The sequence below is a fragment of the Myiozetetes cayanensis genome, unplaced genomic scaffold (assembly GCF_022539395.1).
Source record: "Myiozetetes cayanensis isolate MyiCay16 unplaced genomic scaffold, myiCay2020 scf1, whole genome shotgun sequence".
In the NCBI taxonomy this organism is placed as follows: domain Eukaryota; kingdom Metazoa; phylum Chordata; class Aves; order Passeriformes; family Tyrannidae; genus Myiozetetes; species Myiozetetes cayanensis.
The window spans coordinates 134897162-134916167 of NW_026086604.1; the positions used below are offsets into that span (position 1 = coordinate 134897162).

General features: G+C 41.4%; 1 protein-coding gene across 8 annotated transcripts in view; it reads right to left on the minus strand.

Annotated features, from left to right (window-relative positions):
• The window catches only part of ABI1 (abl interactor 1), a 77217-nt gene extending 71354 nt beyond the window's left edge, over positions 1–5863 (minus strand). For 4 of the 8 annotated variants that reach the window (XM_050331214.1, XM_050331240.1, XM_050331188.1 and 1 more), the window contains exon 1: positions 5609–5860. In XM_050331214.1, coding sequence (XP_050187171.1) covers positions 5609–5725 — 117 coding nt within the window. In that variant the 5' untranslated portion in view covers positions 5726–5860. Of the gene's footprint in view, positions 1–5608 lie in introns of all 8 variants that reach the window. The other 4 variants (XM_050331232.1, XM_050331181.1, XM_050331206.1 and 1 more) reach the window with 2 other exon arrangements.
• Positions 5864–19006: the final 13143 nt, after the last annotated feature.

Genomic DNA, 19006 nt, shown 5'->3' on the forward strand with positions numbered 1-19006 from the left:
CCACTTTACTCCGCCTGATTGAGGTAACACAGGGCTGACATAACAATCTGCTGTAATACTAGTGAAAAATTGAGCAGAAATAGTAGCCGACACCTTGCTGGCTTCTTAAACCAAACGTAACAAAAATAATGGAAACATTTCAAATTTGGAAAAGCTCATCTCATGTCATCTACCTCTTCTGGACACAAACCAGATATATAACACTCTAGGATCCATTTCCTGTATATGCAGGGTAATCCCCAGCTGATTCAGTGAAGTTGCACTATTGCCTTATTGCTCCTTTTGAGCTAAATATAAAGTTGTATTTTCCAAAATACAAACAACACACTTGCACAAGCACAGAAAACCTACACAAGACACAGAAAAGCTACAAGCCTAATCTACCAACCTGTAACTGTATTATCATTTTTAGAAAAAAACTAGACATAGAACAGCCAGTGCCTTTTATACTGTTGGCAAAAATTTGTTTAAACTACCTTAAAAAAGAACAGGATTTTAAAGTATAGCCTAACATCTTTTCTTAAAGAATATTACTGAAACCTACATAGCATAGTAGATGATATGCTCATATTTTATCTCATTGCTCTGAAGTTCTCTAATTTTGAACTATATTTGGTGTTACAGCAAGTGAACTAGCTTAATTTGCTTCTTTTGTAAAATGTTCTAAATTTAGCAACAAAATGGGGGGGGGAATAAATCACTATTTACTCTCAATACAAACTAATTAACCTATGAACATAAAAGCATGCAAGTTCTCACAGCACATAAAGGATTTGTATTAGTGACAATTTAAGAAGTTTATCCTTTTAGAGCAGGTCATTTCCTGAATTAGACATTCTGAGTGAACTTCTTTGTACTGAACTAATCTAAGCCACTTTCCATGCACCAGGCAAGGAAATCAAGTGTCAGACAAGTTACCAACATTTAAAGAAAAGCCACAGAAAAATAAAAGTTACTTCTTGTCCAATACATGCTATCTCCTTTATAGGAAGTGTAGGACATTCAATTTTTCAAACAAAGAATTCCTCCACGCATCTTGAAAGATAACATAAGTTATTTATGAAACTTCTTGCATGCAACACTTCTGCTCGACCCTCTACATTTATTTTTCTACTGACTGAAAGATACTCCAAATTTTTTGCAATAGCAGTCAAACAAATTTGTCCCTGGATTTGTCCATTTTACCCAGAATAGCTTGTTAATTCATCGTTCAGTTTCCACATATCAGTCAGAAGCTACAGAAGGAAATAACATGACAACAAAAAAACCACACATTTAGGCAACACAGCACTTACTTCCTTAAAAGGTCTTTCCCTTATTTATTTTTTTAAAGCTGCTAAATGTACCCACTTGAGACCATCGAGCTCAGAATTTACACAAGTAGTGTAAGCTATCCACTTTAAGGTTCTCATAATCATATTAAAATTATATTTGATCTTAAAAACAAAAAATTACAAATGGATCTTCAAGTGGTCTAGAAGCAAAGAGACTGATGAAAATTATGTATCTGTGTATACATAAACAAGGATACAAGAAACATCTAATTCAGACAATAGGACAGAGTTGTAAGCAGCATTTTTTGCACAGAGAGGTCTCTCTGGGCTACACCAGCTAACTGTAGTTATTCAAAAGGGAGTCATCAGTGCAGTAACACTGCAGATGCTGGTTTCCTGTGTCACTCTAATGCCTCACAAGCTAGTTATTGTAAATAAGTTCGTTAAAACATGAAAATAATTCAATACAGATTGAAAACTGTAGACTGGAGAATCTCTATGGAAGTTAATATTTTTTAGTGATCATAACTAGAACCGTACATGCTTTAACTTCTTGTTATTTCTGTATTAATTCTGATGTAGTTCATTCAGTCTAGGATACTGATGACACTCCTCACTCCTACCTTCAACTTTATGTTACAGATTTCCAGATAACCTTTCAGTTACAAGCACACCAAAAGGGACTTATCTGCAGGCAAAAGGATTTGGGGAAGGCATTAGCTATGGGAACTTACATTTTGAAAATATTAAAAAAATTCATTATATCTATATTTAAGAAAAATTACTTCAGGAGATGAAATGCTTGCAGTTAAAATATTCAAGGTTCAAAAACTCCTCTTAAAACAGTTCAGAGTTTAAATCTCTGACCTAAAAGAAAATACAAATCTAATTTCCTGATTGCCACTGAAGCTTCCAACCAGAGATATCACAGATTTTAAATCTTGTCACAGATTAGATACTTAATGCCTTTTTCCTTCTATTCAAAGCCAAAATCACAACCAAAAACATCACAACTTACTTCAATTACTACTTCTACATTTGGTTTCCTTTCCTAATTTTTTTTTTCCTCTCTCTCTCCCATCCCCCCCAAGACTGCCGCCATCCTGTACTGTACTTTTAGCACTGTAGGTCTTCCTTAGAAACTTATTTGCTCTGTTTCTCCTGAATTGTTTTTCCTTCCTAACAGATAAACTTTCTAGATAACCAAAATACACATTATTTGAATGGCAAACTGTGTTACTGGCTGGCATTCCGATATAGTCACAATGTGCCTTAGCAAGAAACTGCTTCCTGCTTTTCTAAAAACAGCAGTTTTCAGCTTGAGAGTCCCAAATTCTGTCATCTTTCCCAAATGCTTCAGTAAAAGGATGCTTACTGTCCCTAAAGCTACATTTACCTTTGGAAGCCAAGTTCCAACCAGGTGAGTTTTTCCCCCCATTCCTCCTCTTTTTGTTGTTGTTTGTTTTGTTTGTTTTTTGAGGAATCCCTAAAGACACTGAAGGAAAACTGTCTTCAAAAAATCAGCATGACTGGAATTTTACCAGAATTATTCTCAGATTGAGTAAAAGAGACAAAATTCCTAAATTTTTAAATTAAAAAATACAGCTATAGCCTGAATACAGCAATGTTGGGGGTGGTAAATTATTTTTCTGATTTAGTCAGCAAAGAATATAAACCATAAGACAGAGAACATCGTTCTGCTATTACAATTACTACAAATTGTTAGTGCCAGCACTCAGAATAGTCAGACAAACCTGTTCCACCTCAATAGCACAATGCAGAGTGGGTGACACAGAACAGTAATTTTTCCTACTACGGAGCACATAGCCTTTCCCACAAGAAAAAAGAGAAAGCTCTCCAAATTCTAAGCTACTCAGTTTCAAAGAGGCCGAAGTGATTCAGTTAAATGTTACTATGTAAGTTACAATATGTAGCCACTTGTGAAGTATTTTAACATTCACTTCACCGCCAGGTTCTTTGTTCTGGCCTGTCTTTTTTACAAAATGCTCAATTACAATAAACACATACATTTTATATCATGTGTGTGTTAAGCCTCTTCCTCTCCTTTTCTCCCTTGCCATCCCACAATACTCATACTCCCAAATCTCATAACCCAGTGCCCTGGTCATACTGCCTAATCCGGTAGTGGCCCCACCACAGACACTGGCAGTATAATCTGTTCAGTAGTCCAACTGGACAGCAGATGGCTTTGCATCAAGTGCTGATTAAAAAACCCACCTCCACCAAATATCAAAAAAAAAAAGAAAAAAAAGTAATTTTATCAATATATTTACCATTTTTACCAAGCAAATGTACAGTACATGTAAAATACAAGCGAGGTATGCATTTTCCAAAGCCACTGCTCAAGTCTTCATCAGGAATTTTAGAATTCCAGCTTCCTTTCAAGAGGGGTAAACACAGCTGTACGCAGATAAAACAGACCACACCAATCCCACATCCAGCTGACCTTGATACTCGAGGTGAAAATGAGCTACCAAATTAAATTAAAAAAAAAAAAAAAAAAGGAAAATGAAAAGCCACCCCAAATGACCGGATGGGAACTTGCTCAAGTGTTGGTTTTTTTTGGTTTGTTTTCTGGAAGAAAGGAAAGACAAGTTTTATGACTGAAGAAAATGATGTAACTTAAGATTCTCTGTAACTTTCTGACACAGGGAAAAAGTCAGGAGTAGGAGACAGGTCAAAACTTGTGCTGCAATTACCATAGCCATGTATTTGTCATATTTCCCATGAGTAAAACCAAATGAACCTCGCCTCTAAGAAGCATTTATATCAGCAGCTTTCTTTGGGTGGAGCAAACAACTCGGAAGCATAAATAGACATTAACTCATACTATCTCATATACCACAAAAAAACACCCCAAAATTTGAAAATATGCCTTGATAGAACAGTTTTAATTCAAATGTTTAATTAAAAAAAAAAATCACTTCATATTATTAAAACCGTGTTTCCATATTTGCTGCTCCATTTAACAGTAAAATAGTTTACAGTAAGACAGGTTACCAGCAATGATGGAAAACAGAGACTTTAATAACCTATATTAAATACTCATCACAGGCGATCTAGTATTAGATTCAACAAGTTCACTTTACAAGCTGTCTAGTAAGTCAAGTCATGTTTATTTGCCTTTCGTTTTCAATTTTTTTAACTAAAAAAAAAAAAAAAAAAGTTGCATTTCAGCCTCTCTGGATGGTTCTGTATCTGCATCAGTATGACCAAATATGCAGACTTACAGAGTCATGTGATGTAAATCCTGAAAAAATAATAATAATAAATTGTGCTTAAAGTTGTTCACAAAAATAGACTTCAAGCAAGGCCAAGAACCACCTCGCAATCTAGGGGGGGAGGAAAAAAAAAAAAATCCACACCGACCGGTTGAGAGACTCTACAGCCAACAGAGCCTCTTCCAGCCCAGGAGCCCGGTCCGCAATCACTGTTGCAGGGTGTTTGAGTCGGGCAGCCTGCGAGAGGCACAGATTGCCATTTTGAAACACCGCCTCACGCTCACACGGCAGTGCCAGCGCACGGGCAGCCTCCTGCCCCCGCACGCCGCTCCCGGCCGCGATGCGGACCCGCAGCACCGCGGCTCCCTCGGCCCCGCCGGGACCCGCACGCCGAGGAGGACCCGGCGCGGCTCCCCCGCGGCTCCCCCCGCGGCCGAGCTCCGTGATGTCACCCTGATGTGTGCGGGGCCCCTTCCGCGCCCCCGCGCCGCTGCGGTGGCGGCCCCGCGCTGCCGGCGGGCCCCGGCGGAGCTCGGTGCGGGGCCGCCCCGCACCCGCGCCCCACGTGCGGTGCGCCCGCCCCGGCCGCCGCCCCGCGGCCCGCCGGCTCCCCGGGAGGGAGCCCCGCTGCCGGGAAGCCGGGGGGAAACCCGGGATACTGGGGCTGAGCCGCCCGGACGGAGAGGCTCGGGGGCTCCCGCGCCCCACTCACCCCCCACCCCAGCCTTGGGAGGTCTCCGGGATGTGACTCATGATAAACAAATACAGAGGGGGAAGGAAAAAAAAAAAAAGAAAAAAAAAGGGGGGGGGAAAGACACACCCTCCCCTCGGAGCCGGACTGACATAATAACCCCCTCCCTTCCCCTCTGGAGCAGGGGGAGGGAAGCCTGGCCCTTCAGCTGGGAAAGTTGAAAGAAAAGGCAAACGCTGGGGACCGGCTGCGGGGCGGGAGCCGCGGCGGAGGCAGCCAAGCGCCGCTGCCCCTCGGGCGGCTCCGGCCCCGCCGCCCGCTCCGGAGAGCAGAGCCGAGCCCAGCCCAGTCCAGCCGAGCCCTTCCAGCCGCCCCCGGTGCGCTGCCCCGCCGCCTCTCACCTGGATGTAGTTGTTTTCGCAGTAGTCGGCGACTCGAGTGAGGTTCTGGTAGCTCTCGAGCAGAGCCCGCTTGCCAGAAGGGATTTCCTCCTCTAGCAACATCTGCAACTCTGCCATTTTCCACCCCTCCGCATCGCTTCCTCTTGCATTAAAGAGACAGCGGCAGCGCCGGGCTCGCAACCCGCCTGGTATTGTGGGATTCCTCCTCGCCTCGCTTTCGTGAACGCTCGCTTTCCCCACCCATCCTTCCCCCTCCAAGGGGAGTGGAAAGAAGAAAAAAAAAAAAAAAAAAAAAAAAAGGAAAACCCCGCCCCGCTGTGCAGAGGCAGTCGGGAGCTGTAGGCAGAGCCGACCGCATCGCTGATGGCCACTGCCCGCGGAGATGGCGGAGCAGAGCCCGCAATTCACCGGCCAGCCTGGCCCTTGGGGCGCGAGGGCGGCAGCGGGGCTGGCGGGCCGTTCCTCTGGGCACTCAGAGACCAGGGGAGACCCTGGAGTCCCTCTGGGTGCCCAGAGGCGAGAGGATACCCTGCTGTCCTTCCCCCACCCCGCTCAGAAAAGCCTCAGCCCCATCCCCACACTGCTGCCCCAAGCACCTCTCTGCAGGAGGGGCCAAAAGAGTGGTTATCTGGCCACCTGACAGGCTAGGAATTTGGAAGATCACTGAATCATTTAGGTTGGAGAAGACCTTTGCGATCATCCAGTCCAACCTATGTCCTAACACCACCATGTCAACTAGACCATGGCACTGAGTGTGATGTCCAGTCTTCCCTTAAACACCTCCAAGGATGGTGATTCCACCACCTCGCTGGGCAGCCTATTCCAGAGATGACAACAAAATTGGTAAAAAAGGTAGAGGATCACGATTTGGGGCAATTAGTCCCTTCTAGTGGGTTATTATTCCCCAAGAGGGTGGGAGAAATAATGAATCTAGCTTGTGTAGATCTTTGTGAAGACCTGCCCAAAATAACTACTGACAATTAGCCATTTCCTGGATCTAGTTTTATAAGAAGAGCGTAAATATTTGACTGGAGTAAATACATTATTCTTGGAACTCATTTACCTCAGTTGATAATCATTGTTCAGGTCCTCCTTTGGCTGTTGCAAAGGTATAGAAGACAAGAGTCTGGTAATTACCTAGAACAATCTTTCTTGTGTATGTGTTTTCTGTAACCAAAGTCCTGAATTTGCCATAAGAAAAGCCAGTAACAGCAGGTGACCAGTCTGCTGGGATGTCCAAGCCTGCCTTTGCAATGAGTAACAGGCACAGAGGAAGCCATCTCCATGGCTCGCTGTTCAAGCCATGTGCTGTGCACCCACAGTTACTAATGCAACTGGTGTTAGTCCTTGCATTTTAGAAGTTGTCCCAGAGAAATCCACACAGCAGTGAAAAGTCAGTGTGTTTAGAATGTTTCAGAAAAAAATACTCTCGAGCATATTATAGTAAGACCAGACTATGATCTCTGGCTAATCGTGTGGTATTTTACATGTCCTCTGGAGTCTGTCTTCTGTTTGCAGCCCTGAAAACTGTTCTGGTCAGGATGCCTTGGTATACCTGCTGCTGTCTCTAAATCAAGTTGGAAAGAAGAAAGCATAGATCTCCCTTCCCTTCTGAGGTCAACGAAGTCCAGCATCTCAGCCTAGAACTGTGGAGGTACGGATGAAGAGTAGGGAGCCTGGGAAGAACCAGTGGGCCTGGGAAGGTTTTGCAGCTGGACTTACAAAAAAACAGCCCCTGTCTGGGAACAGCTAGACAGGTGCCAAGAAAGGGCACTTTTGGGAGAGGAAGGAGCTCGTACATTCACAGCACTTTCTGTGGGATAGAAATGCATCTACATTGCTATCTTCTAGTAATTTATTTGGCAGTTTAGCAAAATCGTTTCCAAAGTGGCTTCAATAACTCTCTTTAGGACAGCATGTAATTTCCAATAGAACATTTTATTTTGGATTTCAGGTATCTTTTTAATGTAAAATAATGTTCTGAAACTGTATTGAGATATAAACAAGCTTTAAATGTGTCTCAGGGCAACTGCGCTACCTTGGGCACTAGCTTCTCCTTGTTTTCAGCTAGCATAATACAATGACAAATTTGAATTCTCTATTCAGGCTGGCTGCAAACTGCTTAACACACATTGCCTTGGATGAGTCTGTAATTGCCTACAGATCACAGACTGGCTTCATGGAAGCTGTTAACATCCTTAAATGTAGCACAACTGTTGCTGGCGCGTCTTAATATGTTATGGCTGCCCCTGTACCAAGAAGCGGCAGATGTGTGGGGCCTTGCACATCAACTTCCTTCAATATGAGAAAAATCAGTGGCATGTGTTTTGCCAAACATGTTGTGCTTCACTTTGGTGGGCAACTTTGTCTTACAAGCAGATGGCAGGACAGCTGCTGAGCAGGGCAGTGGTGGCTCCCAAGAAGCACATCCATGTCAAGCAGTAGAGCAGAGGCTTCAGGAGGGCCTTCAGCCTCATTCCCTCCAGTGAATCTCAACCCAAAAGGCCTTGAGCAAACAAAAAAACCCTACCAACTCTATGTCAAGACGTTCTCACAACTCAAGGAGACGTTGGAAGAGCACATCAAAGGTCGCCACCTTGTGACAGGTGCATTTTCTGCAGCCTCTGGGGTACAGCTGGGCATTGTCCTCACACCTGGGGGATACACCTGAGGTAGATACAGAAACACCCAAACTGGCTCCAGGTCAACTCAAGCAGGACTTTTTAACTGAGTGCCATACAACCATGACAGAACTGCTGTGAGTGCCATCCAATATAAGAGGTACTGTGAATTCTGGTGTGGACATGCTCAGCTGATTAGGCCTTATTAACTTCTGTCCCATACAGGCCCTCCTGCTTTCAAAATGACTCTCTGCACGGTCACTTGAGTGTCTTTGCTGTGTGTTCCTCGTGTCTGAGGTTCTTGGAGGGTTCATTGGCACAGATGCAGTAGATCCAGGCTGACTCCAGGACTGTGCATGGTGTGTATGTTGAACGACTCCAAAACACCGGAAAGCACAGAAAGACATTCAAGTAGCTACGGAAGTCCTTGGCAAATCTAACAGAACCACAAATCTAGCACTGAGCTGCAGCCAATAAATCTTGGACTTGAGCTGATATTTGCTGAAAACAGTAGTGTGCAACTGAACTGCATTCGCTGGAATTTTCTTTAGAAACTGTTTTATTCTGTTGGATTTTTTGCTTTGGTTTAGTTTGTTGTTTTGGTTGGGTTTGGGTTTTTTTGAGCTATCACACTTTCTCATTGCACCAGGCAATAAACTGCTGACTAGAAGGAAAAGTTACCTAACTTACTCAAGATACTTTGAGTGTGTAAGAGAGCTGGGAATTAAAATTTTCCTGGCTGGGGTGGTTGGACTGGTAGAGGAAAAAATTATGTTCATCAAACTCCACACAAACAATCACCCAAATGAGATCCTATAGAGTAAAATATATACCTCTCAGTGCCTCAACTTTCTATCTGAGATTTACTCCTCTTCAGTGGGACATGATGATCTCCAGGGGCAATACTGTCTTTCTGGGCCATAGCCCATTTTTGACTGGGACAGAAGAATGAGCCTCTATTCTAAATGCACCTGTTTAGAACAGCATCAAAGTAGGAGCATCAAAGCAACTTCTCCTGCACTGTAATTTGTGTAGCTCTGTAACTGTCTATTCCCCTTTCTAGGCCATAGATTGGCATGTGTCTTTGTTTTTCCCTTGGGAACAAACAGTACTTGCCTCAGTAGTGCTGATTGGAAAATAATCCTTTATTTTTTGTTGGACTGTTTCTCAGCTGGATCGATTCCTGATTCGGTTGTTTAGCTGCAAAAGCACTTCTGACAGTGCAATGGAAAGGGAGATGAGGGATTTGAGGGGGCAGCTGGAAGCACAGAGGACACAGGGCCCGTTCAGCCACATCAACTCTGCTGCCAAATGCCAAGTCTCATGTTCTTGTAAGAAAATTTTTGTTGATTACAGTGATGTAGTTATATAAGTATGGCTGTACTGGGGCAATCCAGTGTGACTACTTAATACTATAACTTTTTTTTTCCTGGAACCAAATGTTGCCTTTTTGGTATTTCCTACACCAAATCAGAAGTAGCTGCCCAAGAAGCTGCATAGCGGCGTTGGTTTGCTTTCCTGTTCTTCAGATCCAGCCCACAGAGCCTTACTCAAGAACCAGAATAATTACCCATATTGATATTTCAGTTATCATCACAGGGTGTCTCAGTATTGCAGAGATGAATGGGGCTGTTCCTGCTTCTTGGAGACAATTTGTCATGCTTTCTGCGCTCTTACGGTCACCTCCGCGTGCCCTTTTTTTCCACTTAATACTGTTAAGGTTTTCGTCACAGCCGTTAACAACCAGAGATGCTCCCTCCTGCCTTGCCGCAGGAGCAGGGGTGTTTAGGGCAGGACTGCCTCCCTGAGCCTGGTCCAGGGACCCCACTGCACCCCCACGCCAGTTGCTAGGCAGCCGGCGAGCTCTGTGCGGCAGAGCCGGCACAGCCAGCCAGGCATTGCTAGGCAGCCCGAGCTGCTGGGAGCACACAAATAATAAGATTCAAAATTGTGGCTTTAGGAATGCGCAAGATAAGAGCGGCACAAAAAATAAATAGTTTTACTGTATTTTGACATGACCTTTCTCCTCCAATATATTTTCACTTGTGGGATTTGCTTTCCGTCTCAACCTCATTTTTCACAAAACTCTCTCCATCCCTCCTGCATGCTTATCTTTGCTCCTCAGCAGTGCTGTGGTGTCAGCAGTCCTCCTTTTCTGTCACCTCCACTACTCTTTTCTCCATCTGTCATCTCAGTTGTTCTCCCCCCATGCTCCACTGGATCCCCAGTTCCTTTGGCCTATTTAATTTTGGTCTCCATTTTTTCATGTTTCTCAGCTCAGCCTCTGGCCATCAGGTTGCCTCCTGACTTTTCCTTTCCACTTTCACTGCATCAAAGAATTCCTTCCATACCTTCCATTCCCAGATCCCAATCTGGGTCCATTGTGCTGTTGTCTCTTCCAGCTGCCCATCACAACGTAGGCTTATCTTCTTAATCCCTCAAAATATTGCCAAGGCAGAGAAGGCATCCACTGGGAACCATGGGAAAAGTGGAAGATCTAGACCCTGGTGATGCAACCATGCCTATTCAGAACCTCAAGAAAATCTATTCCTTTCTTCCTAGACCTACACCAGGGAAGATGGCTATTTGTGACAAATGACAAAATTTGCTTCTTACACCAGTAGCAAATGAGGCTAAACTATTTTGTTACAAAAACATTTTGAGGAAGGGCTGACTTTAAAGGAAACACTTAAAGCAGATTTTGGATTTTTGGGAGTAATCCTTTTTATTAGCAAATGAGGTTTTTTCCTTCCTTTATTTTATGGCTTTGGAAGGGTAATTTGAATATGAAAAGAGTCATTCTATTGCAAGAGGTAGGCATGAAATAAAGTCAGCTTTCTGAATGGACCCATGCAGGTTTGGCCCACTCACAGAGAATAGGTTGGGATTTCCTAATTTAATAGCTGTTTGTTGGAGGATGCCAATCCTTTAAAATGGAAGTCTTGCTTTGATGTGTATATATGAAATAAAAATTTCCCTGGGAAAGGTTTTTCACCTTGCATAGAGCTCCTGGTCTAAAGCAGACAGAGAGATACCTTACTCCGGAAAAAGTAATATTTGCATAATTAGCAGTGAAAGGGAATATAGCAAACCCAAAGACAAGTCTCCTGTGTCCCTGATTTGAAACCAGGCACTGAAAGGGTGAGTGACCCATATCAGCAGTGTCCTACTCACTCAGCTCTATGGAGTGAGCATCCCTAGCAGGTAAAAAAACACTGCTTAAAGTCTTGAGAAATGTTCTGAAGTCTGAAAACACTGTTAGCGCAATTTCTGTTCTGTTTTGCACAGCTTGATAAAGGCTATGAGAATAGCACAAACAAAAATGTTCCAGAGCGAATGCATATAGAGCCACCCCAGGCTTAGTGGGACTTATTGGCTCAGACATTGTTTGCAGAGCTGTAACTGCTTCCTTGAGAAGCAGAGCCTAAGATGGCTTTGCAAATTCATGCAACACTGCAAACACTGCCTTGAGACCGCTGAGTAGTGCTGAACAGAGAATTAATGAACTCTTTTGGACTACATTTACCATACACAGAACTGAAGTGTCTCTGGTGTTCGTTGGAGCATCTCCAATATCCAGGTTTTTCTGCTCTCCTTCGGTTCCCAGTCCCCTATGATAGCAGATAATGTAGGGTAGATTGTAATAATACTGTTGTCTAATTTATACACACCTCAAAATTGATTACTCCATGCTGATGGCTGTACCTAACCACCCTATATATACCTAGACTAATTTATTCCTATCTTCAATATTAAGTTTCTGTATTTGGTACAGTGGATGAATAAAAACCAGAAAGCAATAAACATATGTGCTTCAGAGCCAATATATGAGCTATCTCTGTGGATTTTTTATTTTTTTAACAGTTACAATTATTTATATAGGTCTGTTTTTATTCTTAATAAAAAGAAATTAAAGATTCATCAAAATGTGCTTAGCATAATGCAAAGCTTTAAAAGAATATATTATTGTGAAGATAATTTAATCACACAATTGCAATTTTTCATTGTATTTGAGGAAATCTGAGCATGGATAGGAATTACTTTTATGTACTTTCTATTTAGAAGATTGGTGTTTTTCTAAGCACCACCGTTTTTTTGATGCAGATTAAAAGCATTCGTATTCTGTACTGATTAATTGGTGTGCCTCTTTTGCATTTAAATATATACTTCATTGAATTGCAGCTTTCCATCACAAAGCAGGAAAGAAAAAATAATTAAATGATAACATCATGCTACTACAGAAGGAGTGCTATTTCCCCAATAAAAATAAATATTTGACAGCAATTCTGCAGTGACAGTATTACCCAGCACAATATTTGGATGGCAAAATAAGGCACAACATAATAGTATTTTTTTCAGCAAGTAAAAACACATTACAGTTCTTGGGTCTGTTCCAGCTCCCAGTGAAACAGTAAAGCCTCAATTGGAAGCAATACCGAGTGTGGCTGAGAAGTGTTTGAAAAGGACTGTCTTCAATAGCACTGAGGGCAAAAGGAATGGTACTGGATGCACAGCAATCCTCAGATGCAGTTGCCTACCAGAAAATCACTTCCACACCAAGATAACATTGACATCCTCCTTGGTATTGTCCCAGTCAGAGCCCAAACACAGACTGTGCAGATAATGAGGGTAAAAAGTCATTACACATAGACTGAGGCTATTCTCTGTTGGGAACATTTAAAAATAAATCAGGCCATTTAGTGCAATCCAACGGAATTTAAAGGATAAGCATTGGCTATTCAGAATAAATAGGGTTTTTCTTTCCTGTTACTTTTCATTATATAACAGGAACAATCTCTTGTGCCTGTGAGATTGATTACATGTCTAGAACTTAGTTTAGATATTAATCAATCTTAGCAACCACTTCTTGTTTCCTGTAGCATAATGCAGTAAAAATTGTCCTTTAATTACCACTAATGAAAGTTACCTGCAGTGAAAGTGAATATATGCCACTGGAAAATAACTTGGTTCAGAGGGCAGCAAATGCAAATACGAACAATCTCTATTATGCACGGGCACAATTAGTAGTGAATATGTAAATTACCAATGGCAGCTTCCTGCAATGCTCAGCTATTTGCTGTCACCATTAGCTATGAATATTTCAATTTCTTTGGTCATAACCATAATAATCCCACAGTATCTTTCTGGCCAGTGTGTTCCCAAAGGGTTGGGGACTTTTAAACAGTGTCATGTAATAAATACATACTTATTCAGTATTAAAAATATGTCTAACATTCTTTAAAATAATTCTGAATTTGAATTGGGTTAATTACGCTTGCCATCACTTCCCTTTAAATGTCTGACTCTTCAGTCTGTATCTGACATGTTTGTACTCTCAAAATTTCTTCGGTGTACAAGGTGGAGCCTATCTAGGTTTTTACATCAACTGGAAGATGTCTCATAACTAGGTATCTTTTTTTATATGCTAAGAAAAGACTCGTTTAATACTGTTCTGATTGAAAAGGAGATCAGGATGTTATTTTACATGGAAGATGTATAACAGACCCCTCACTGTACTGTGTGTGAAATCTGTAGTTGTCTCCCCTTGTAATGCCTTGTTCTCAGTTGCTTATACCTTTGTCAGTTCCCATGTAGCCCTAGTAGCACATATTTGTATTTCAGACTTTATTTTTCCCCTTCAAGGAATTTGTGAGACAGAAACGAGAATAAATGCTTTCTATAGCATCATTACAAGTATTTCAGCCAAAAAGTTACACCTCCAGCAGCTCTGTAATTTGGATGAGGACTTTCAAATTTAGCAGAAGGTAGTTTCAGGGCCATACCTCTGTTCTTCCTGAACTAAAAAACTGATAACATTTGGTTAATTCCTAAATTTCTAAAAGCAATGTATTTGCATACTCTCAGCAGAGTTTATAAGAGTTAAGATATATCCACTGAGGAACTGAGCTATGCTGATAATGTTTCACTGTGCCCTGCAAGGGCCAAGGTATTTTCTCCACTTTTTGTTGTTGTTGCTGCTGTTCATACAATATCACTGTGGTGGATAATAGCAAAGGGATTGTATCCCTGGCACCTGGAATGTAACAGTAGAATGAATTCTGGGATGAGAGATGGTGGAGAAGTTTGCAGGGGCCAGAAAGAAGGGGCATGTCCAGGTGTGAAAAAGGAAGGGTAGAAGAAAAGGTCAAGAGGAGCTGTGATGAGATGCAGATTGTTTAGGTATGTGGTGTAACTGGATGGGTCGATCGTGGCAGAGAACAGGTGGGCTGAGAAGAGCACTAAAAACTACAGACACTTCCCACACGTGATATAGACTTGGACGTATTTTCTCTTATTTTCTCACAATAGCCAAAAAATTCACAGGAATCTGTGGACTACAGTCTACAATCATTGCCAATTGCTCCTGCTATGTAAAAGTCATTTGCTGTAGATCTGAAAAATCAAATCTTGAGGTTGATACTTATGTTTACCACACACCAAAGTCTTAGAAAAAGTTTAAACAATATGTTGACCAGTTAATTCACTAGGGAGTACCATCACAGACAATGTGATACTTGTCTGGGTATCATCATACAGGCTAATAAAGGGGGCAGGTCCTTTTTATCCAAGAATTTTGTTGAAACAGGCTCTCTTTTGAAAACTCTTTGGTTTCCAGTGAAAGAAGAAAGGTTTTGTAAAAAAAAAATTGGATTGAATATCTTTTCTCAATTGGCTAATACACTCAATTTTTAATTATTTGTATTGTGTGGCCTAAAAGGTTTCTTATCTCATTTCAGATTAAAAAATTCAGTATTCAAATGCTTTCTTGTTCTGCATTAGGAAAAGAGCAGCAAATCTGACATACAGTACCTCATTTGAAGATATTATGTCTTCATAACTGAAAAAGCCTCATTTCAGTAACCTCTTTAACTGTTACTTACAATAGTCTTCTGTTGTAATAATCTATTAGAACAATAAAACTGCTATAAAGTGATTTTTCATTACAGTTCTATGATGGATATAAACTACATCAACCTGTAACTTAAACCTGTAGCTTAACTTATTCTGTTGCTGTGGTTCACCTCAGAGCTGGGTGGTGTTGGTTAAAGTAGCAGCGAGTCAGTCACAGCCTTGCCACCTTCCAGCATGGTTGCTGGTGGCCATTACACACCAGCATTGGTCTGGAGGCTGGTAGCTGCCAAGTATTCCCCTGCTGCATGGCAGACATCTGCATTTTCTGGATCATAGTATCACTTATTTGACCCCTTAAGCAATATTAGTAAGAGTTAGCAAATGACTATGTGAATATTGTGTGTTATCAGTACATAACTAAGATATCAGTAGGAGGGGCTAGCAGGTCATCCAGTCCATCTCTTGAATACTGCAAAATTATTGTCTATACTACATAGTCCAGCTTTTTATGCCCTCTAATTTTAAATGTTCCTACTGAAAACAGCCTGGAGCTCCAAATACATTAGCTGTCAGGCTGTTCCACTGTCCGCTGTGGTACTGCACATCTTGTGCAATGTTAAGGGTGACACTACCATATAACTTTTCACAGATTTGCATAGAAATGTATTTTTCAAAGGTTCAGTGAAGCCACAGGGCAATATATTTATTTATAAGTGCCCAGGAATAAGGGTCACAGCAACAATCTAACAATTCATGTAGAATCCATTGCTAGCGCTTATTCACAAAACAGATTGTATAAATTATGCTGTCTAATGCATAACCATTTTTGTATGAAAATTTTTAATCAAATAAGAGGAAGTGTCCAGAGAAAGTCAGCGAAGCTGATGAAAGGACTGGAGACTAGAGAATAAGTCTTATAAGGAGCAGCTGAGGGAGATGAGGTTGTTTAGCCTGGAGAAAAGGAGGCTGAGGAGAGACCTTATCGTTCTTTACAACTACCAAAGGAGTTTGTAAGTAAGGTGAGGGTTGGTCTCTTCTCTCAGATAACAAGTGACAGGATGAGACGAAATGGCCTCAGGTTGCACCAGGGGAGGTTTAGATTGGTTATTAGAAAAAAATATCTTCACTGAAAAGGTGGTTGAGCTTTGAAACAGGCTGCCCAGGGAAGTAGTAGAGTCACCATCCCTAGAAGTGTTGAAAAAACATGTGGATGTGGCACTTTAGTGGAGAACATGGTGGTGTTGGGTTAATGGTTGGACTTGATCATATTAGAGGTCTTTTCCACCCTTGATGATTCTAGGATTCTCAGTGTTTTGTAATCATATGCAGAGTAATACCAAAGCTATTATATCAGTTTCAAATTCATGCTTTAACTTGTGTCAGAAATCTCACAACAGCAGGTGGGGTTTTGTGTGTTCTTCTGCCCTCCCCCCCACCAAGCAGATTTCTCCTATCATTTGTCTTCTGTATTTGTGTAGGGAAACTTCAAAATAATGAAAGAACATATTTTGCCTTCAGCTGGCATGCATTTAGATGTGAAAGCAATACACCAGTTGTTTTACATGATAGAGCAAACTGTATTTGATATAGCTCATATTTCTTATCCTTCTCTGTTGGTTAGTACGAAGAGATTTAGTCACAAGAGGTTTTCATATAAATCTATAATCTGAAAGCTAAATGCAGGACACAAAAGCATAAGTCTCTGATTTTAACTGAGTGGTTGGTATGAATAGCATTTCTTCATTCTTGCTATTCCTGACCTTTAGAAATCTGGTATGATATTTGATTATATTACTCAATAATTAATCCAGGATAATTTAGCACATCTCCTACCAATTAAAGTTATTTGGCTTTGCTCCACCATTTCTCAACATCATACTTGTAGAAAGGAAAGGATAGAAATTTGATTACTATAAAATATACTGCTACATTTGTTATACAGGGAGGGCCACACTTCATGATGAAAGAACTGATCCTATCTACCTACTTAATACAGATGTTTAGGACACACTCCACTTTTGTGCAGGTGTGAATGGGTAAGCATGTCTACCTCATAAATACAAAAGCACCAACAAAACAAAAAGTTTTATTCTTTCTGTCCTGTTCCAGCAGGATAGAAATACATGTCAATGTATTCCCAAAGTGCTTCAGCTCAGATGTGGGAACATGGTTCTTCAGGACAGTGTAACTAACCCCAGGCACAATACCAAGTGTGCCAGGACCATGGAGGTTTGCTAAAACATCTGCATCCATGCAAGAGGCTGGTGCTTGGAATGGTTTTGTAGCCAAGGCTTGGCCATCATTGCACAGCCCCAACAGGACAAATCTGTAGCAAGGACTTGGTCAGCACCTTTAAACTGTTTAACTGAACCGGGTTTGCTCTGGCTGAAATGAGTAGAGGAGCATTTACAAGAGCAGTTCCAGAGGCAGATCAGAGGGGCAGCAATCAGCAGCTGTGGATGTGCAGGAGATGGTCACCTCTCAGCTGTCTTGGAAGTAGCTGGCAGGGAATGTGTGAATATAACCTGAATGTGTGGAAAGAGATTTTTAAAAGCATTTACTTTATTTAAATGTAATTTAACTCTGTCAATTAAAAGGGAGTAAAAGTTGAAAATTAGTAATTTCTGTCTATTGTGGTTTTAATTCCCAGCCTTTGATGGAAGGTGGAATTCAGTTACCCTAGAGGGTGAGTTGACATCCTTTTTCTGCTCTTTTAAATAGTGCCTGATCTGCGAGCTAATCTAATAAATGAAGATATTTTGTGCATATGCGGCATGCATTTTAAGGAGCTTCACTGTGCTGACAAACGGCTCTGAGTATGGTGGGCCTCTCTAGGAAGCACATAATTTGAGGCACATGAGAGGGAGCTGTAGACCTGAGGAAGTAAAGAAGGTCCATTTGGAGTGACTGAACAGGCACCACAGAGCTGTTGCATCACCTGTTGGAGCAGGTCCAAAGGAGGCCATGAAGATCATCAGAGGGATGGAACAACTCTCCCATGAGGAAGGGCTGAGAGAGTTGGGGTTGTTCAGCCTGGAGGAGACTGCAGGGAGTCCTTGTTGTGGCCTTTCAGTACTTAAAAGGGGCCTATAGGGAAGATGAGGACAAACATTTTAGCAGGGCCTGTTGCAATAGGACAAGGGGTAATGGTTTTAAACTAAGAGAGTAGATTTAGACTAGATACAAGGAAGATGGTTTCTACAATGAAAGTGGTGAAACATTGGTACAGGTTGCCCAGAGGGGTGGTAGATGACCCAGTCCTGGAAACATGTAAGATCAGGTTGGACAGGGCTCTGAGCAACCTGATCAAGTTGAAGATATCTCTGCTCATTGCAGTTGGTTTGGACTAGATGACCTTTAATGGTCCCTTCTAACACAAACTATTCTATGACTCTGTGATTTTTATCACTACTTTATGCATTACGTATGTACAAATATAACATATACGTGTATGTAGTCGGTCACTGCATTGTTTCCTTTGTTATAAAACAGAAATTCTTTCCTGTACTTTCTCCAAAGATTTAAATATCTTAAAAACTTTTTGGAAAAGGAAGTCAGTAAATAGTGTCTGCAGTACATTTATCATGACATAGACTCTGGAATAGAGAACCCTACTAATAAAAAGGTTTAGTTTTTAAGATTTTTTTTTTTTTCAGAACTACCTTGCAAATGAATGAGAAAGCACACAGAAAGTTATTAAGTGAAAAACAAAAAAGAACCTCCTCCTGCAAAGGTTAGAAACAGGACTGAGCTGCTTATAATGCATGAATTGCTAAAGTAACTGACAGACATTTATCAGAAGGGTTCATAGTAAGTCAAAGGTAATCTGCAAAGAAATGTGCAGCTCCCATTTAAAAAAAAAATCTTTATAATTTCAGAGATCTCTCCTCCCACAGGATTTCAAACAGACAGTACAATACCAGGA